The following is a 23,056-nucleotide window of genomic DNA, read 5'->3' as shown; positions in this document are numbered from 1 at the left end:
ATTCTTGCAAGCAACCCATCAGCAACCAACCATAATACTCTTTCTTGTTTGATTTAACGCAAGCTGTGGCATCACCCTCCCTTTCCCTCATGAAAAAAAACCTGCTTAAAGCAGCCTGAGTCGGTTTCTTGATCTTAGCTGGTCTCCCAGTCTGATATTGTGCCTGCACTGCTGTCAATGCAACCGTTGAAAATCCATTTGTCCTTCGTGTCAGAGGTAACGCAAGCGTGTAGATTACGTCATAAATAGAACGAGGCATCAATTTACTGTCGGGGACTTGGGGACTTTACTGACGAGGTGGCGATTTTGTATAAATTCATACTATGTGATTCATATGGAAACGTTCGAAGAAAAGAAAAAAGCATGCACCTCTACATCTAACCATCAGTTGGGCGCAAGTAGAATTCAATTACTGTAGCTACAAACTGCCAAGAGAGTGCGTCTAAAAAAAAAACATGAAAATAAATTAGGGTCTTAGGGTTGTTTATGTGTTTTTTTGTTTTGTTTTTAGTAAGAATATTTTGAATGTATTTGATGGTGATTACAATGTTTTTTGCGCTTTCTTACAGATTGTTTTCACAACTGAAACTACTGCACAAAAAGTAATAATGGGAAATCAGTGGGAAATATGCTGAGACATGATAGCAAATGCCAATAGATATTTTGCTCTGCTCGGAATGAGAAGGTCCAAATAAACAACATTAAAGAATGATGAGGAAGTGCCACTGGCCTCAATATAAAAAATTGAAAATGGTCAACGTTTCACCCGAGTGTGTTCACCTTTAACCCCTCAGAACAACAGAAAGGAGATGCCTTCTGATGGAGTCACAGACAAAGGGTCTAAGAGAACTCAATACTGTAACCTTTATCAACAATAAAATACATCTACAGATGCTGGAGTGAATCATGGGTGAAATTCTGACCTTAGCCGTAATAGCACACAAACAAACTAATAGACAGTAATAGAGTTTCCGTTTGAAATACATTCTCATGAGTCTGATATTGAGTCTGGTTTCTTGACAACAGAACAATTCTGACAGAATTAGTGATGCTTCTGACAGATGGGTGTTAGAGACAGTAAGTGCATCAGGGGATCAAATCAAATTTCCTAAACATGTAGATATGAGCACTATTAGATACGGACCAGTTTATGTTCGGATCGGTGTAAACCGGTGTCTTCTGGTTATAGAGCGTCTCATGGAGATCTTTGCGTATCACTCACTATGCATCTGACACAAAGACAATTAAACTGTTGTGCTAAAGCATAGGCCAAGTTTCACTAAACTCGTATCCAAATGTTCCTTAAGGCTGCTCTTGCAAGATTACAATGTCAAAATTCATTTGGTTCTATCACATCAGAGAATTCTCCAGCATTCTGTTCCTTCTTTATGACATCGCACGTTTCTTCGGCTCTACTTTGCATCTCCGAAACAGCATTCAAGAGTTCAGAAGAGGTAAAGGAAAAGTCACGGAACTCATCCTGGTTGATGGATGGGATGATGTCATCATCAATGGGCGTAAGAGTAGGATCCTCATGAGTGAAGTCTGGATCAAAATTATTCACATCTTCTGCAGTTTTCTGGGGATTTTAGATTTTAAAATATAAAATTATAAATCTGCATTTACTTTTACAGTATATTATAATTATTAATTTTTCACTCACAATTCTGGGTTTGAAGGGAGGGTCAAGCTCTCGCCGGTTCAGTTTGTCCCAGTCAATGCCAGTAAAAAATGGATGACTGGTTACAGTAGTCTCTCCACCCTCTGCAGCCACACACCCCAGACGACGGGATGGATTCTTTGTCAGAAACTGGGCAAAATAAATCCGAAAAATTGTCATCATGCATATATCTGTAAAACGTGCATCTACTTTAAATGTGAAACCCAATGCACACCAGATACTGTATATTTCAGTTTAGGTTTCAAAAAACAAAATCACTAGTAAAAAGAAAAAAAGAAAAAGAGAGTTCCCAAAGCTAATGAATGCTGTGAATCCTATCAAATCTCCAAAGTAAGATTAAACCTACAGTATCAGTATCAGACTCAACTCCTACGAGAATGTGTATATAACAACACACAATCACTTGTGGGAGGTTGTGTCTAGAGTATCAATGTGTGCTATCAAATATAACCAAATCAGATTAAATCAAATCAACTCCGGACCTACTTCTATGGTCGTCTAAAACACACACACACACACACACACACTTCGGGTAAATCTGACACCCATTAGGAAGTGCAGCTGAGTACCATACGTCATTGACTCAGAGGGACATTGAACAACATTGTTCAGAGGGATCATCCAGTTTTACAAAAAATAATATATAGCCAATATAAAAATTCTATACTATTTTGTCTAAATGAATAAAATACTAAAATGTGAATTTAGGCATTATGCGCATTTAAAAAATGCTTCATTTTGATCTACTAAAGATTACATTTAACAGCATTACTAAGTTATTAGGGTTTATAAGATTAATTTTTGGTGAGCGTTAGATGACAGCAAAGGAAATCTCAATGTAAAAATATAGGGAAAATGAGCATGCATAATTTAATATCCAATATCAAAATTTATAATATTAATATCCAATAAAATAAAGTAAAATATATATAATAAAAATAAAAAAAACATGTGTGTATATATATATATATATATATATATATATATATATATATATATATCCTATATTATATTTTGTCCATTGTTTCTTACAAAGGTTCATGTGTTTTTCTGGGCCGTCTACATCAGATAACAGCACAGCAGTGCAACAGGACTGAGGTCTGCCATTCCATAAATAGAACGCTTTTTATCCCCTCTATTGATCTATTCTTTGACTCTTGTAAGTCAATGTCATGTTGAATGACCCAGGTTTTCAGTACTTTTCATTCCAGTCAAATATCGTGACATTCTGCTGCAGAATTTCCAGATTCAACTGGGAATTTATTGGTCCTTCAATAATTCAAAAAATCATCCCCAGCAATACTACTGGTACTATGCTTCACAGTGAGAGCAAACACTATAGAGTGAGAGAAGGGGGGTTGTGTGCCTGTGTATATTTGATGTGAAGAGTCTTTATTTTTAGCTAGTCATGTGAGAGCAGTGGATTGTGGATCGAGGCTAAATATAGTTATGTAAGAGAGGGAAAGAGCATGAGGAACAGAGAGAGATCAGATGGGAGGTATTTACTGTTTACTGATGTTCATTGTTGCATGAACTGACAGTTTCATTCACACCATATGCCTCCCACCAATCAGGACATTTAAGCAGACACTGCTCCGTTCAAGGCAATTCATGTCTGTATGACTCCAGGACTCTTAAGCGAACGCTGAGCAGCTCACCCCTTTCAGTATGTCCACGGCATTTGTGCCGAGCCAGGACGCATAGATGATCTCTTCGGTCAGGATGGACTCAAAAAGGTCATCCTCATTCTCAGCCTCAAAGGGGGCATGTCCAGATAGCATCTCATACAGAAGCACACCGAGAGCCCACCAATCAACCGACGGCCCGTACAGCATCTCCTGAAGGATCTATAGGACCATATGAAAATCACATTTAATACATTTACGACATCCTACCATCTCTTTCACTCTATTTCTCACACACACACCTTGATCACACATTTCTGTACATCTTCACCAAAAAGATAGACACAAATAGAAGCATACAATCTACAATACCTGTGAATTATATATTATATTATATTATATTATATTATATATTATATTATTCAACTCAATGCATTTAGGCAAGTAGACATGGTCAAGATGAATGTGCATCAGAATGGGGAAGAAAGGTGATTTAAGGGGCTTTGAACATGCCAGGATTGCTGGTGCCAGACGGCTGGTCTGAGTATTTCAGAAACTGCTGATCTACTAAGATTTGTATGCACAACCATCTCTAGGGTTTATAGAGAATGGTCTGAAAAAGAGAAAAAATCCATTAAGTGGCAGTTCTGTGGGCAAAAATGCCTTGTTGATGCCAGAGGTCAGAGGAGAATGGCCAGACTGGTTTGAGCTGATAGAAAGGCAACAGTAACTCAAATAACCACCAGTTACAACAAAGGTCTGCAGAAAAGCATCTCTGAACGTACAGCACGTCAAACCTTGAAGCAGACGGGCTACAGCAAGAGAAGACACCCTGGGTGACACTCCTGTCAGCTGTGAAGAGCTGACAGATCATCCCTTTATGACCACAGTGGACCCATCTTCTAATAAAGTGGCCGGTGAGTGTATTATAATATATATTTTGGAAGAACACAGACATAAATTAACAGTGTTATTTTATTTGTATTTATATACTAGTATTTATAAATATTTTTTATAAATATTTTTTATTCCAAACATGGCCCGTTATAAGATTTCTAGCACAGTCTGTTAGGTTTCGATTTTTTATCTGTTGGTATTTGATCCAATCCATGATGCCATGTATCTGAACAAGATGACCAGGACCTCTGGCAGAAAATTAGGCCCACAGCAGTAAAGATACAGCAGAGTATTTCATTTTACACATGGGGTACTTTTTTATCCCTGTGTGCACCAAACCCATCTTAAGTGTTTGCTGCCAAAAAATATATATTTTTGGTTCCTCTGTCCATAGAACGTTTGAAAAGTACCTGACACGACTGGCACTTCAAACGGGACGGGTTCTATGGTCAGATGAAACAAAAAAATAGCTTTTTTTGGCAGCAAACACTTAAGATGGGTTTGGTGCACACAGGGATAAAAAAGTACCCCATGTGTAAAATGAAATACTCTGCTGTATCTTTACTGCTGTGGGCCTAATTTTCTGCCAGAGGTCCTGGACATCTTGTTCAGATACATGGCATCATGGATTGGATCAAATACCAACAGATAAAAAATCGAAACCTAACAGCCGGGGCTAGAAATCTTATAACGGGCCATGTTTGGATCTTCCAACAGGACAGTGATCCAAAAACAAATATCAAAATCAAAACAAAATTGGGTCACTGAGCACAAAACCAAGATCTGCAATGGCCATCCCAGTCCCTGGCCTGAACCCTATAGAAAATGAGTGGGCTGAACTGAAGAGAAGAATCACCATCATGGATCTGGGAATCTGAAGGATCTGGAGAGATTCTGTGTGGAGGAATGGTCTCTGATCGCTTGTCAGGTGTTCTCCAAACTCATCAGGCATTATAGGAGAAAACTCAGAGCTGTTATCTTGGCAAAAGGAGGTTGCAAAAAGTATTTAATAAAAGGGTGCCAATAATTGTGGCCAACATGTTTTGGAGAAAAACATTTATTTCATAATGTGATTTAGCCCCACTTTCAATTCTCTTGCTTCAATGAAAGGTTAGAATTTTGGCATTTTTTTTAATGAAAGATCAAAAGGATAAACAATGCAGATTTATTTTTTACAGCCAGTTTTGATCATATTTACCAGGGGTGCCAACAATTTTGGCCATGACTGTATATTTCTAGTTTCATTTTAGTTTTAGTCATTTTGTTATGTACTCTGTCATTTTTTATATTACAATGACATTATATATATATATATATACTATGCTTTGGCAATAAATAATGTAAAAGTTTCATCTAATAATAAATGTATTATCTTATTTCAGAAAATATTTTTTTTATTTGTGTTAGTAAACGATAGCAACACTGAATTAATGTATTCATTATTTGTAATATTAAAAAAAATGTGTTAACATCAAAGCCCAAAAAGGATCCATATTTGCGTTATGTGTGTTGCCATAGAAATGAATGTGAACAGCTCTGAGCAGAATCTCTGACTTGGCATCTGATTCTTTAAGTCATTCTGATTATGCTAGAATTCTGTGATGCATAATTTTGTGTGCATGGAGTGTTTGAATCACCTCTGGAGCAATGTAATCTGGAGTTCCACAGAAGGTACCCGTGACAACACCCTCAAACATTCCCTCCTTACACATGCCAAAATCAGCCAGCTTACAATGGCCATCCTTATCCAGCAGAACATTATCCAACTTCAGATCCCTGAAATAATACACAAACACATATAACAATATGCCCAGATTCAGACCATTATGGCAGAGAGAGAGAAATGTTATATGCTAATATGTTTGTGTACTTGGTAAACCACTGCATGAAAATGACTTGGTAAATCACTTCCTTCTTAAAGATAAATTACAAATGGCACTTCATGTCAAAATAGTAATTTACCTCACACATACACATACATTCAAAATAATGTTTATACTTTATCATAAATTCATATTCAGTCCACAGTAACTGCATGAGCGCTGATATTTTGCCATTTGCTTTGTAAGCCAACTCATATTTTGCTCTCTGCGTCAGTGCCGGTGCCGTTTCCCAGTCAAAGCAGTAAAGCACTACATATTTAAAGGTCCATGTGGATAAAGGTTTGTAATAAAGGAAACGCCGAGGTAAACATTTGTCTCATAATGGTAATGAACCTCAGAGGAGACAGAAGTGGAATTTAAAAAGGAAGTGGAATTTCAGAGAACTCACAGAACAGGATAGTTCAACCGAGAAACTAAATTTGTGTCATCATTTCCTTACCCTCGTGCAGTTCCAAAAACTCATTTGTCTTTCTTTCTTCCATAGAACACAAAAGATGAATGAATGTTGATCAGGGACAGCGGTAGTTTGGAAAAGGGCAGCTTGAACATTCAACTAAACTTTACCTTTTGTGTTCCACTGAAGAAAGTGTTTGGAACATCATGGCGGTGAGTAAATGATGTCAGGATTGTCCGTTTGGATGAAATATCCTTTTAATTTCAGCTTTGAGTGCATTTCTGTGTGTCTGACCTGTATATAATCCCCTTGCTGTGAAGGAAAATGAGAGCGGACGTGATCTCCGCTGTGTAGAATCGGGCTCGGTTCTCCTCAAACTTTCTGGATTTCTGAATATGAAACATCAGATCTCCTCCATTCACAAACTCCATTACAAAAAACAGACGGTCCTGTGAAAGGATTAAGAAATTAAGATTAAGGTTCAGCTATAAAACAACAATAAACACTAGATTACCACCTACAACATCGGGAAATCCAGCTTCTTAGTTCAGTTTTTAAAGCAACCAGACGGTTAACCCAGCATGTCAGAGCCATTAGAAGATTCATGGGAGAGCAAGATGAAGCAGAAACATAAATACTGTTGTTCAGCAAAGAAGACTGCAGGAAACACAGGATTTGGGGATTATGAGGGTTGGAAGGTGATCTAAAATGAAAAGCATCATAAGTTTGAATTGACAGCATGCTTGAGCTCAGTACAGCCTATATATATCGAACTCAGACCGCACACCCAGGGACCACCCACAGTCCGTTTACTGACCATATGATGCATGTTGCATACAAAACTGGAAAGCACTTGCGAAAAGAAATCATTCCAGTTTGTGAAATAATCAGTAGGGTAAGATGCGAGAAGTTTTACTGCGAAACTGACCATAGATATGACTTTAGCATGTACAGGATGATAATGATACATAGTCCAAAATGCTATTATCATAAATTATGATAATAAGATTGTAAATTATGAAAAGGGCCATTTTTTCCCAAAAACACTGGGACAAGAACCCCACCAGGGTAACATTTTTCTGGATTGTTATTTAATTTTTGCAAAATACATCTCACATTTTTTATCATTTCATGTAACATGCTAAATCCTTTTTAAAGAAAAGGAATTTTAATACTGTTTTTAATTCATATTATAATTATTATACAATGATAAATTATTTAGACAATTTAGCTGAATTTCCAATTTGTCATATTTTTTTAATCAATAAAAGTGTTAAGATTTCTATGCCAAGTGCAATATTAAAAAGGTAGATGGGTATTTACACCTTTTGGACTGATTTGGACCTTTTGCGTTTCTGTACAATTGTTCAGAGACCGGTGCTTTTCCATACTAATCTATTAATGATACCAATCTGTCCATTTCAAATGTATCCTCCCCTAAATCACACATAAAACCTTAAAGGGTTAATTCACCCAAAAATGAAAATTCTGTCATTAATAACTCACCCTCATGTCGTTCCCATAAGACTTTTGTTGTACTTTGTTGCACAAAACAAAACACAATTTACCACTTTATTTACAAGATATTAATCGTGCATTCACGACAGCACCACAATGCATGCGTTTTGTTATGTTGATGTGAAAGCAGGCGTAGCGTGAATGTGCGTCGGAGATTAATATCTTGTAAATAAAGTGGTAAATTGTGTTGTTTTTTGGCGCAAACAAAGCACTTGCGTTGCCTTCATTAAATTAAGGTTAAACCACTGGAGTCACATGGATTACTCTAACCCTTTAACTGACTGTGGTTGGCTGCTTTTCATCAGTCAGACGTTTACTTCCTGTCTAAGTGAATATGCAAAGTGGACCAGATTTAGACTAGCAAAACGACATGGCACATCCACTAATGACAAAACCCAACGCATTAACAAACACAGACGCACACAAACACTGTGAAGCAGTCCCACACATCGCAGGCCCTCAGAGATCATCGATTTTTACAGCCACATTGCATTGCTATCTCATTTAACCTGACCCCAGAGGGTCATGCGTGCGCTTTGTATGTCGCTCACGTGTGGAGGTTTATTAGATTGATTGTATGTGTCAGGGCTGTGAAGGAGCAGAGAAAAACCGGTTCATAAAATCCTTTACTCATTACAATTACACTGTACACACATCAGCAAGACCTTGAGGATGATCCTGTACATCCATGTTCACGTGAACTCTGCAGTAATAAATCCTGAGAGGTCATCATGTCAGATCTGTTCTGCTGGAATGAACATGAAGTCTGTCTTTAAATCCTTTTGCAATCAGTGTGTGTGTGTGTGTGTGTGTGTGTGTGTGTGTGTGTGTGTGTGTGTGTGTGTGTGTGTGTGTGTGTGTGTGTGTGTGTGTGTGTGTGTGTGTGTGTGTGTGTGTGTGTTTAACAAATTCACACATTTGTTAAAACCTTGTGTACACTTAAGGTAGAGTAAGCAAATGCAACACTGTAAACAAATGATACTCGTGTATATAATTTTAAGTGGGTCTGATTTATGGTAAAAGCTTTAAAAACTATGTTAGGGGACCTCTGAATTATTCTACAGGCTTCAAGCTAAACATGCAAGCAGATTATCCTCTCACACCATACCAAAAAGGGAAACTACATATACACGGAAAATGCAATATAGAATATAACCCAGATCAAAACAAATTGATGACAATTATTGACCTGTGCTTAGTCCTCTACTGCCACCTACAGGTGATGTGGAAAACTACATGCTCTTATTTAGAGAACATAATACGGTATGTTTACATGTACGTGTGTGTGTGCTCTCACCGGTGTCTGGAAGCAGCAGAAGAGCTGAGTGAGGTAAGGATGAGTGTAAGCGAGGGATAACACTCGTTTTTCTGTCATGGTGCACTCCACATCATCATCCTGCAGTATGATGTCTTTCTTCAAGACCTTCACTGCAAACACTTGATCTGAATCGTTCAATCGGACCAGCATCACCTATTTAACACACCGCATAAACAGCATGACTTAAAAGCATGTGGGGTATCTTTCCTTTAATTTGTAAGGGCATTTTTGGAACAAAAAACAAATATTAATATGATTATTAAATTAACATTTAATATGAGAAAGCACAGCCCACTGAGGCATATTACACTGTTTAGAAGTAATTAGCACTTCAATGATTTAATGTTTTTTCAGAGAATTTCATTTTTTCTGTAAACTGGAAAAACTAAGAAATAAAAAATATATATATATTGAGTAATATTGGCATATATTAGTAGTATATTATCGTTTTTAAGCAGGTGCACTTTAGCATGTAATTTCAGATAAGGACAAAAAAAAAAATTCACATTGGAATCATTTGTAACAAGAACACACAACCACACTGGAATCGTGTGAATACTTTCTGTAACAAATAGTCTGCAAACATTGTGCTACATTAACTTGAGCACAGACCTTGCCAAAGCTGCCTTTCCCCAACACCTGCAGAAGCGTGAAGTTCGAGATTCCCAGTTTCCAACTCTGCTCTTTTTTAGATTCCCCTCGATCTCCTCTCACACTCAACGTCCGGAACTGAGTGTCCATACCTGTGAGGGCCTTAAAAAAGAGATAAAACGAGTGATTTTTTTTCTTATAGTCTTCATTAGATTATTACTTGTTCAGTGGCAGGTATTTTCTTTAACTATTATTCTGCTGATGGTCTTATGTTGCCTTTGGCTTGCTCAGGTGGGGATGTTCAATTTAATGAATCAATCAATAATACTATTGATTAGCATTACCAAACATGGACGTTTTATTATTATTTTAATTTAATACTGTGAAGCTGCTTTGATACAATCTGTATTGTGAAAAGCGCTATACAAATATTCTTGACTTGACTTGACTTATGCTACTTCCCTTAGTTTCTTTGTTTACTTCCTTAAAGTTTTAACCCTATTTTCACATGTGAAATGTGTTACAGTATGTGTGATGTCAATAAAGCACAATAAACTTAAATAGAGAGATTCACACAGACAGACAGATCACATATTTCACTTTCTAAAACATTGTAAGCACATGTGTATATTTAATGTACCATGGAGTTGCGTTTGGTCATTCCTCCTGGCTGAAGGCCCATTTCTGCCAGTTTATTGGCCAGTTCTACATTGTTGACTCCACAATTTGGCGCAACATTTCCCTTACAGCGGATATGGACGTTCATTTTACAAACTGCAGATGTAAAAACACAACACACAAGATAAGCATCACAAAACAGTATGATTAAGACTTATGGATGGATTTCTGAGGAACAAGGGGTGGTGACAAAAAAAAAGAAAGAAATTAGTACTTTTGCAGTGCAATCCTTGCCGTACGAGGCCCCACAGCAAAGAGCCACAGTGGTCACAGAAGGTAGGAACCTTATAATTGTGGATGTTGAACTTATGGGGAATGTTTATACTGAAACCCTGATTTGTAGGCTGTAATGAAAAGGAACAAATGCATAAAATTATACATTTCAGCAATTCTTCTCCTGACTAGAAAGTGGAGAAATTGCATCTGTTTATCAGGACACAGCCAGTTGTCATTTTTTTCAACATTATGTGTGTTTCTCTGTAATTTTAAGAAAAACTGTCCACTGATAAAAAGCAAAACCAGATCAAACCATCCTGAGAAAATACACACACACACAAAAAAAGGACCACATAAGTATTTTAGGGTTAGGGTTGCGTGTTACCTGTTCCTTGGCAGGTTTCTTCATGCGTGGACAAACCGTAACCACAAACTGATGGCATCGCTTGTGTACCACACAGGTGCACACTAACACACAAACACACAGCTGATTATAACATGCATTACAATCAATTTAAACACAGGTAATATTAATTAATATAGAAACAGAGTGTCTACACACCTTGACATTGGTAGCCCTGTTTTCCAAAAACACCCCTGGAGCACGAAGAAAACACAGATAACGTTTGTGAAAAGTTTGTGCAGTCACTCACACATTAAGCATTCGTACACAAACTTCCCTGTAAAACACTTTTTTAACATAACAAACCCCATTTAAATTCTTGAGTTTTAATTAAGTATTTTTTATAATAATAATAATCATTGTTTGTATAGAAAAGCCATACAAATAACTCATTTGTAGGAACCCAGTGTGTTTGTTTATTAAATATTTTAGCTGATTTGATTATGAAAAGTAAAAGTTTAGCATTCTCAGGGGTATGCATTCTTAGCGTTTAAAATCATCCTGCAGAATTACACAGATGTCCCCACTAAAGTCAGCGCAGAAGCTCCATCAAAAATGCACAATTTCTCATTTAAATAATGCTGCTATCAAATCTTACAATTTAAAAACTCACAAAAAAAAGTGTTAAAAAAAAGATGAACGTGTTAGGTGCACTACCATATAAATTCTTTGCAGTGGAAGCAGAATGTTGGTTGCTTTAAGAAGGTCGACATGAACTTGTGCCCGTTAACTTGGTGAATTTTCCTTCGAACTGCCTGCTGCCGTTTTCGATTAAATTCCTTATAGGTACGTGCATTTCCTCCAGTGTCATCTAAACACAGAGATACAGAAAAAAAATTATTACTTCATGATTCATGATCTTTTTAGAATATGTAGGCATTTCCTGTAATGCCATGTAACATTCTTTTGAGTGTGTGAGGGGGAAGAACATCAGATTACGGGCCCCTAGTTGACTGGTATTATTAGGTCTAGTCTCTTCTCCGCAGGCCTAACCACAGGCCTTTAAAAGGAAGCCAGCTTTACACCCTCCTGCACAGTGTGTGCAATTCACACATAGCGTACACTTCATGCACAAGATGCTCTGACAGATGTCGATTTAAAATAACTGTGACTGAAGTTGGCTTTGTGTGTCTTAGAGCACCACTAACATGTGTTGACAAGTCTGGTAGCAGTTTAACAGTTAGTGAACCGATATCTCAACAGCAAGGAGAGGAAATTAGGATTCCTGTGTGTGTGTGTGCGTGTGCGTGCGCGCGCGCGTGTGTGTGTGTGTGTGTGTGTGTGTGTGTGTGTGTGTGTGTGTCCATTATCATGGCCTGCCCTAGACAGTGCATTTTATCAAGAAGATTTTTATATTTCATTTTACTCCATCAGAGGCTATATGAAACCGACCCTGTGTGTTCTCGGTATGCCTCTATCTTCCCGTCCAAACAAAGCCAGACTGACTGTCGAATCGATGTTTTTAAATGACACTCAGTAAAAGTTCTACTTCTGCATAAAGTAATTTAAAAGAAAGAGAGACAGAGACAGAAATGAGGTGCTATGCAAATGAGAGAGGAGGGGCTTACCTTCTATAAATGACCCTGTGAGAGTAACCAGGATGTAGACCTTGCCCTCGGGTTCAAGGTCAACCTGCAACACAAAAACAGAAATTGATGTAATTAAAATAAATATAACTTTAGATGTTGAATACTAAATAAGTTATTCTTACATTAACTATTTACATTAAGTATATTTAAAAATAATAATAATGGTAAAGTGATCAAAATGAGAAATAACACAAGTGAAGGTATGCAGAGACAAAAATGTTAAACTTATAATTTAGATTCTTTAAAAAGGCTTTCTGACCAATACATTTAGAGTTTTACAGTTATTTGTGACTGTAAGAGTAATTTCTTGACAAATAACTATTTATTAAAACATTATATTCAATGACTAAATTCCAATTACTTTAGGACCTTTTAAGATTGTAATATTTTACACCATTTTCACAGCCCTCCCCCCTTTCCAGGATTGAGGAATCCCAAGAACTCACACTGATACACAGTGTTACACTTTTTTTTACCCCACCGAAAATGTAATAGAGCTGGACTTCAGTTTACTGTAGAGCAAAAAAGAGAAAAGATAAACGGAAAGACAACCCCAGAAATGGAAAGAGACAGCGAGAGGTAAGGGGGGCGTTCATGAGCCTGTGGTAAACTCAAGTCTGTAGAAAACCAATTTTGTGAGCATGTGTAGACCTGCGTGTGATACAAAACTAAACCCAATGTGCTTGTGTGTGTGTGTGTGTGTGTTTGATGGAGTCATTGGTAAAATAAATGTTGCAGACAAAACTACTTATTTATAGAAGATCTATGTTAATATATGCAAAACTCCATTTATTCAGATTTTCTGGTTTTCATTTTTCTGGTCAGCATAAACTATTTTATTGTACATTTGCAGATAAAATAAGTAGGAAATATAAAATATTTGATTAAATGATGAAAACTAAAAATGGAATTTTTAGCCAATCAGAAAAGCTCTTTACCTATCACTCATTTTGTGTGTTTCTGTTTGCGGACATCATGTTTGCTGACGTCTTAGGAAGACTGTGTGGTTGAAGGGGTGGTGGTGGTCGAAATATACATCTGCTGTTATTTAGCAAAACTGCTGAAATAAAAACAGTTTAAAGAATATTGTGATGCATAGGTAGCCATAAAAAGCTCTGCTAAACACTTTCTTCTGTGTCTCTTTCACAATTATTTAGTTGTACCTTTTTTTTTTTTACTTTTTTTGCTTTAGCAACTTTCATTTGAGTTCAATTGAATCATATTTTCCCCACCACAAACACATACTTCCTTTCATTTGGTCAGAACTGAAAGCAGACAATCACACGGACTGTGGAAGGAGAGACTCTCTAAACTACATAACTTCCATTTTGTAAAAAAAAAAATGCAATGCTAGTTTCACTGACTGATAAAATTGCATAACAGAAACTGATTCCTAAAGGCAGTTCCCATATAAGCTAACACACACACACACACTAATACACTTACTTGTGTGTAGTGTATTGAACTGCAGGTTTCACTGCATACCATTTGTCCCAAAAGCCTGAGGCTTTACACAAACACAAATACACACAGGAATAGGAGACTTAACCTTGGCGGCAAAATGAAAAATCCCATAGCCCAGACAGAATGAAAGTGTAGTATCATTAATTAGTGGTTATGTGATCTGCAGGACTGAGGATGACTGCACTGCATGTGAAACACAATAGATACTGCTCACACACTAAAGTTCAAAAGTTTGGGGTCGGTAAGAGCCTCTTACGCTCACCAAGGCTGCATTTATTTGATTAGATATACTGTAAAAACAGCCTCAGAAACATTTCTTATTATGATCAATGTTGAAAACAGCGTAATATTTTTGAGGAAACCACAATTTTTTCAGGATTCTTTGATGAATAGAAAGTTCAAAAGAACCGCGTTTATTTTAAATTATTTTCTAACAATGTGATAGTCTTTACTGACACTTCTGATCAGTTTAATGGATCCTTGCTGAATAAAAGTATTAATTTATTTGAATAAAATCGTACTGATGCCAAACTTTTGAATGGTAGCGTACACTTTCATTACTGTAAACTGAATACCAACACCCCAGCCCACTCCCATTTTTTCCCGGAATACTCTGATTCATTCTGAACTCCTGACCTGTAATGCTACTGAATCATAATCATCCACTGTTCACTCATTGGCCAGAGGAGAACTGACCCCCGACTGAGCCTGGGTTCTCCCAAGGTTTTTTTCTCCATTCTGTCACCTGATGGAGTTTTGGTTCCTTGCCGCTGTTGCCTTGCCTTCTGGCTTGCTTAGTTGAGGACATTTAATATTCAACAATATTATAGATCTGCCTTAAAGGTGGACAATGATGAAATTGTTTTTTGTATTATTTTCATGTTATCACTGTGAAGCTGCTTTGATACAATCTGTATTGTAAAAAGCGCTATATAAATAAAGGTGACTTGACTTGACTTTTGAAACACTTATTCTAACATTTCCTGACTTATTTTAAACATTTAAACAAAACAAAAAAATGTTTTGAACCTTGATTGAAATTTGTATTTTAGTTGCATATTGCATGGATTACATCAGTGGTTCTCAACCAGGGGGCCTCAATATACTTCCAAGGGGGCCTCAAGGCCCCGATATACTTCAGGTGAAATCTAAGTTCGTTTGGAGTTTGTTTTTGGATTTCGAAACAACTTGCCAAAGCGAACATTCTAGAAAAGTTTGCTCCAGCTGCTAAACACCTTCATACTACCAATGATGTGGCGATTATGTAATAGGTGTACGAGGAGGCTCCGCCTTCTTTCACATGGAAATCTTTTCTGGTTCATTTGGACTGTTCAGTTGGTCGAAGTCAGATGTTCGTGAGTGAAAACATGAACACATTGTAGAGCTGCTTTATAGTAGAAAATAAAGTTGTACTACTTCTGATAACACCGACGCTGTTTTTCATGTTTAATAGTAGGCCTAAAGCTGCTTGATTTTAAGCTTTTATCGGTTTATGCGGTTTTATCAATTTTGTTGTGCGTTTATGTTGTTATTGAGAGAGGAAAGTGCGCAGCAGACATTTACATATTCATATAAAAATCGCTCTCAGTGTGGGCGCCATCATATATGTTCGATAACAGTGTATCGCCCCAAAATGAAGAATAAAAAACGCTGTGACTTGAGTATATCTGGGCCTTAAAGATGACTTAAATATATTTCTTAGTTATTTCTTAATATTCGGTTATAAATATATTTTTCTAGTTATGCCAAGCTCTAAAATATTTTATTGAAAAAATTGTGGGGGTGGAAAAAGGTTCACCGGAGAGATCCACTGGATTACATGATATTTCAAGCAGTGACAATATCTAAAACATCTAAAAACTATTTTAAATTTCCAGTTTATGCATAGCCTAATGGTTTTTGACCTCATATTACTGATTGCATAAAATTAATTCTAAACAATCACTTTAAATAAATTAATAATTTAAAACGTACTCAAAGTTTAACCTAAAATAAGCCTGATGCTAATTACAAAGTGAATGTCCATGTTATTGTCCACTAGATGAGCAAATGTTCAAATTTGTCAGGAGGACGCGTAAAATCAAGACGATCGGTCATTCTAAAAATAAATGTTCCTGTGCATATGCATGCATTATGGGAAAAGAGAACTAACAGTTGATTAATAAGGTTAGAAGAAGACTTTCACCACTTCTGCTGAGTGCAGGCACGCCGTGTTGTGTTGTGCGTGCATGTTTGGCCTGGTCACTGAAATGCTGACACTAAGTGTTTTACAACTACTGTTTTCCTAGTGGGCAGCAGCAGTGTGGAGTTAACACGCTCACTACGTGAGCTAGCTCTGAGGGTGGTGTGTGGACATGGAAAATGTGATGTTTAGACCACAGAAGATGCTAAAACCATAGAGAAAGAAGTTTCAGCCGGTCTTAGCAGCAGAGACTGAGAATTCAAATTGTACTGACTGTAACCACTGATCATGCATCAGCATCGCTACATCGGTGTCTGCAATGCATTGTCGGACATGGGTGTAAGTGTGAAGCCACATTTGATGGTGGAAGATGATAACACTCATAATAACCTCTGCACTTCTGCTGTTCACATAGAGGAAAAACAACAGCACAAAGCAAAAGAGACTAAACAAAGAAACAACAACATATTGACTATGTTTGTGATTATATTGTGATGTGCATCTTTGTTTTTTGTTATGCTCTGTTGTAGTGCATGGTGTTCTTTTGTTTATACGACACGACAAAACAAAGATAGACATCACAATACAAGAGAACGAACAGTGTGAGGTTTAGGGGGAAACCATGAGAGTGCTGCAACACCATCCGTTTAACCAAATAGAAATGAGCTACAGAACCAACCTAAATCAGAAGATTCTCATGTCATTTCATAGAACACAAGCTTTTCATCTCATAAAACATTTGTAATAAAATAAAGTGAATTAAAAAAAAAACATTTCAACATTTCACTCAACATTTCAAAAAAGAAAGATCATAGCCACAGATAGAGAGGGCTGTAACGCTTTCTAATGTGGTCCAACTGTAGGGCACAATGATTGCACAAAAACCATGTATAGGCTACCTTTGACAAAACAAGCTAAGCCATGTTAAAACTAAAACAGTGTGGGGGCATAAGTTGATTATGTTTTATGTATTGCTATATTTGTTTCTGTTGCCATTTTGTGCTTCAATAGCCGTTTTGAATTAAAATCCCTAATTGTTTACCATTTCATGGCATTCCTGTTCCTCAAACCGTACAGCATAATGCCAAAGTCATGTGTTTTGATTCCCAGGGAATACATGAACTGACAACGAACTATACCTTGAACGCAACGTACTTTGCTCTGCCAAATGTTACGTATACATATACGTTTTGAGTACGTATATACTTTTGAATACGTATATACATGTACATTTTGAAACAAAATGTTTAAAATTAGCTAAATGACAATATGGGGATGGCATAATATTTACATTGAACAAGTAAATTTGATTATCACAATAAATTAATGCATAGGCCTACAATTTGAACATGTTTTCACATAGCGTTCCAAAAGACCTGGTTTGTACCCCATATTCTGATAATAAATTATTAGTATATTTCTAAACTTCTTTCATTTAGAGTAGGAAAATATGGGAATATTGTATCAAAATTAGAAACGCATAGCACGAAGAAGAAAAAACAGTTACAGATGTTGAAATAAAATACAACACTCCCCAGTCATTTTGTATTCTAGTATGCTGACAGTTTGATCCAACACTATGTTTTTCTCATGTCTTTCTTTAGTGTGCAACTAAGTATAGATCAGCAAAGAATAAAAAATATAAATAAAAAGATGTTTGTTTTTAGCATTATTAATTGCATTCTTAATTGCATTATTGCTGTATCAACATGCCTTTTCTACAAACACAATACCATTGCTCACTCTGTCCCATCAGAGCAAACACCCTATTAGTTCTGAACTTTTCATAATTCAAAGTGTCAGATGTCCATACCATGCATGTGAAAATTAAATCTCAGGTGAAGGAGACATACGTTAAACATTCCTCACCCATCCTTCAAAAGACTCCTCTTTGTTCGTTGTCTTCATCAGATCGTCAAACTGGATGGTGCAGTTGGCCACGAAATCATCGTATCCGATCGGTGCGTCGTGAAAAACGGCCAACTCTAATTGCTTGCCGTTGTTGACGTTAACGGAAAACTCCTCGTTATAAGTTGGCATGTTTGTTTTTTGCTTGGTGTGCGTCTGTCCGATCTTATACTCGTCCACTTTTACGATAATGTACGGGTCCAGGGTCTGGTTCGCCTTGTTAAACATCACGGCGAGTCGCATAGAGGTGGTCGTGGGCTTCAGGTCCACTGCCTCGCCGATGCGCAACTTCAGATACCCGTTAAACTTCATGATGTCTCTGAACTAGAGCCTTGCAAATCTAAGCCTAACTGACTAAGTGAATGTTGGACATTGTATGACTTAAATGGGAACGTGTAAATGCGCAAACGCATATCAGTTAAAAGCCTCTGCATCTGAAACAAGACGCTGTTTGAAACACCTGCTTTGCGGAAGGACTGAAGCGAGTGGGCAGAATAGGGAAGTGAAGGAGTTCACGCATGATTACGCGTCTCCCTCAGGGGATTCAATCATAACAATAACTGTTTCTTTCTAGCTCTCTCTCTCACTTCAAACCTAACTGTTTTATCCGTTACGCGAGACTTTGTAAAGTTCTACTCGCCACTATCACAATCCGTCCATATTTGCTGAAGTTTGAACTTAAACGAGTGTGAGATACAGTAATGCGGTCTTTACTTATAAACGTTATATGGGTAGCCTATATTTTAAGCAGACAAACTGAGCGGTGTTGCAAGAGAAACTTTCCAGATATTTATCTTTAAACGAAGGGTGCACCATCTTTAAAGTACCTGCATGTGGAAATATGTTGAAAAGAAAACACACCTGTTTTTATTGTGAGCGTGTGGAAACTGGAAACATCCGCCACCTTTCGGCAGGTTTTTCCCATGTAGATTTATGTTGATTAACGGACGCGCGCACCTAGTGGTTCCGTAAGGAATAACGGTAAAAAGGATTAAATTCGTTATTTTATATTAAATAGCCTAATTAATCATTATTTTTATGCAAATGACATTTGAAGATATTGTAAATAAACAAATGAATACATAGGCTATATAATCAATTGTATATTAAATAAATAATATTGGAACTAAGGTTAACTTGATCTCAAGGGTAGCCTATTGGCTATCTTGTAGGCACACAAAATAGTTTGAAACATAGTATCATATTTTTATTAATAAATAATTTAATCAAACAAATTAATTAATTAATACTAGCTATAACAGAATATGTAGGCAATCTTAGTATCAAAAGTTACAATAGGCCTCTTGTATTTACAAGTCAAATGTCTGGATACACTTGACTGCATTTACAGAATGTTTCTCATGCATGATTTTGAAAACCTTTGTTGTGAAGGCTTAAATGCTAGATATACAGGCTAGGCTTATTATTATGCTACAGCATGTTGTATAATGAATATGAATTGTCTACATTAACAAAATGGGTTGAGTGTATTTTTATAGTCCAGGTCTATAAAGTCTATTAAAGGGATAGTTCACCCAAAAATGTTGTCATTACTTACTCACCCTCAAGTTGTTCCAAACCCGTATGAGTTTCTTTCTTCTGTTGAACACAAAAAAAAAAGATATTTTGAAGAATGTTGGTGACCAGACCAATCGCACCATGGCAACATGGCACTTGATGGCACCCATTGACTTCCATTCCATATGAACAAAATACTGTGGAAGTCAATGGGTGCCGTCTACTGTCTGGTTACCAACATTCTTAAATGATGACAACATTTTTTCATTTTTGGGTGAACTATCCTTTTATGTATAAATCTCTTTTTTTCAGCTGGTGTAAATTCAAAGGGAAGACTCCAAGCATTCTCTGCTCTGTTTAGTGTCCGCTGTCTGAGAACAGAGAAGTGAAGAATAAGAGTTCATCTCAGACCGTCACCTTCAGTGATGAAGCGGTCAATGGGAAGCTGAGGTCTGGTGGATCCACTCTGGTGTAGCACCAGAAATATCCAGCAGGAGACACTCATACTCAAGTATTCAACCATCAGGCCTACCTGTATTTAACAAAAAAACATGTCCAGTTTCTTTATGGTCAGCTTCATATAGTGTTACATAAGTTAAGTCCTCTGACTTTGTTGTTCCAGCTGTCATGCCCTTACATCTCAGCATTTCTCTCTCTAGAGTTTTGTGTGGAATGAGCCAGTCTTAAAACAGGTATTCAGCACCAAATCACCTTTAATGGTCTTCATGGTTTAGCCCCCTCCTGAGTCTTCATTAAAGAACTGGCCTTTTCACCCAGAGCGCAGTGTGGGAGAGTTTAAACTTAGGCCATTGAAGAACAGAACTGTTGTGGGCTGTGTTTCTCAAAAGCATTGTAAGTCTAAATTGATCGTACAATAGGTGGCAATTGTTCGATCAATTTAGGATTAGAAACGCAGCCCTGGTCATAGAGATTTTGCTGAAATCAGGCAGTTCATCCTGAGCTTGAGTATGTGTTTAGAACAGAGTTAATGTATAGGACATATGTGTGCCTCTGGTGTTTTATAGATTTGTATATAATTTCATTGTACGCACATACCTTGAAATCTTAGTTACTAAAATAAGCTGTTGTCCCAGTATGGGGTAAATTGTCACAATTAAATTTGCTATTAAAAAGCTTATACATTGTAGGAAAATATTTGTTGGTTTAACTTGAAAAAAGTAACCTGGTTGCCTTCAAATTTTGAGTTCATTGAAATAAATAAAAAATGAGTTAATACAATGAAGGAGATTGGTTTAATCAACAGAAACTCAAAATGTTATGTTATCTCACCCACATGAATTATCTAAGTTATTTTTATCCAAGTTAATAGTTAATTATCCAACTATCTTTGACTACTGTCTGTTATTCAGATATTTTTGTTTAAAAAATAATTTTTTTGTACATTTTACTCATTTTAAATGGTTAACTTTTAAGGAATTAATTTGATGAATTATTACTCAATTCTAATTTGTTAAATTAAATTAATAATATTGCTTGTAATCTGTTGCCACAATTTTATTGAGATATAGCGTATTCATTTGTGACTTGTTCACTGAAGCTTTGTTATAGTCATAAACCATACCTGACCAAACACATATACACATGTACACACACAAACTCAGCGAAGCCTCCAAATCCCATTCAACGCCCATACAGTACAATCTCACACATAGCAGGAGTTTGAAATAGTTCCCAAATCTGTCATTTATACACACACTGTTTCGCTTACATTTATTGAACTGTTGCTACACCATGTTAGGCCGTGTGACTCGTAGAGATGTGGATGAGGTATTTATGGGTGAAAGGCCAAAGTGTGTGTGAGTGTGCGTTTACTGGCTGGTATTATTACTCAGTGTTTGGGAATGGCAACAGCTGCGGCGTAAAAGAAGAAAAACAAAAATCAGAGAAAGAAAGAGAGAGTGAATGATGGAGTGAGTGTTCAGGGAGACAAGTTAAAAAAGAGTGACAGGGAGAGAGAGCAGAGAGGACAGAACAGAAGTGTTTTAAAGCAGAGGAGAAAGTGTGCAACTTAGGGCAGTGTGTGAGTGTGTGTGTATGGGGGGGTAAATTAACTCCAGATGTGATATGGTCTCAGCTCAGACCAGGCGTCATAAGCAGAATTAGAGGTTTTAGAAGGCAGATAGAGCGAAAAAGAGGAGAAGAATCTTAGAGAACACATAAGACTCACAATAGAAGTGTGATTGGGTGTGTTTGTTTCTTCCTAACAGAGTCTTCAGAATGATTTACTGAATGTCTGTGACACAGGGAGCACGGTTACTGATAGAGCATGAAAATCAATTCAGGAGGAAGGAGAAGAACAGAGATGCAAGAAAAAGTCCAGGGGAAAAGCAGATGTCAGCATGAAAGGGCCAATCGGCATGAAAAGAAATCAGACAGTCATACTGCAAAATCACCTTCAGTAGGCAGCGGTTAACAGTCAGCAGATGTTTCTGCTGGTGTGTGAATATGGATTGCGGTCTAAAGGTAAAGCAATCTGCAGGACTGCATTCAGGCTGAAAAGAGACATAACTCCTGCATGATACCCAAGAGCTGTGGATCTCATTCGAAAGTTAGCATGAAATGCTGTTTTAAAGGCTTTTTTTCTTCTTTACACGTTTACTCAAAAGGCCCACACATGATTTTTAAAATGTCTTACTCATGCATTTATTGACTCACAGGTACTCACATTTAAAGTTAAAGGGTAAATCACAAAACCTGTCGAACAGTTCACCCCGAAAAAACAACAGAAGAAACAAAGAAGTAATGTGACATTTCTTATAAACATTATGTGAAATAGTTATAAAATAAAAAAAGAATACAAGTATAAATTTAAGTAATGATAGAATAATGTATGATTTAAATTGTATTTACCCATTATGTTTGTTGTGTATATTTAATTTAATTTTTTTTAAATCAACTGCATTTTTGATGTAATGAGAATCTAACTGCAACCACCATTGAGAATAAAAGGTATCATAAAAAGAAACAAAAGCTAAACTGTCTACCCCTACTGGTATATGAATTCTAACACAAAATATTGCAATAAAACAAAAAGAAAATACTGTTTTGCCAAATATTTTTCTTTTGTTAAACATGGTGTTTTTTGTGAGATTCACCTGAACACCAATCCTCTGCAAACCATAAAACAGAGGATTGATATCAGGATTGAAAACAGATATCATCTCCATTAT

At 36.7% G+C, this 23,056-nt stretch overlaps 1 protein-coding gene across 1 annotated transcript; it reads right to left on the bottom strand.

Annotated features, from left to right (window-relative positions):
* Positions 1 to 849: 849 nt before the first annotated feature.
* prkcha (protein kinase C, eta, a) lies at positions 850 to 19,259 on the bottom strand. Its single transcript, XM_079635159.1, has 14 exons — positions 18,309 to 19,259; positions 12,773 to 12,836; positions 11,862 to 12,015; positions 11,364 to 11,398; positions 11,187 to 11,269; positions 10,800 to 10,929; positions 10,548 to 10,681; positions 9,929 to 10,069; positions 9,296 to 9,469; positions 6,775 to 6,929; positions 5,841 to 5,979; positions 3,340 to 3,528; positions 1,664 to 1,810; positions 850 to 1,579 (listed from the first exon to the last, which is right to left on the bottom strand). Exons 1-14 carry the CDS (start codon positions 18,657 to 18,659, stop codon positions 1,331 to 1,333), a joined length of 2,145 nt encoding a protein of 714 aa, XP_079491285.1. The 5' UTR covers positions 18,660 to 19,259; the 3' UTR covers positions 850 to 1,330.
* Between the last annotated feature and the right edge of the window lie 3,797 nt (positions 19,260 to 23,056).

Source organism: Phoxinus phoxinus (assembly GCF_949152265.1).
Source record: "Phoxinus phoxinus genome assembly, chromosome: 14".
Classification (NCBI taxonomy): Eukaryota; Metazoa; Chordata; class Actinopteri; order Cypriniformes; family Leuciscidae; genus Phoxinus; species Phoxinus phoxinus.
Note: the sequence above shows the minus strand (reverse complement) of the source record. Positions and strands in the feature narration are given on the sequence as shown.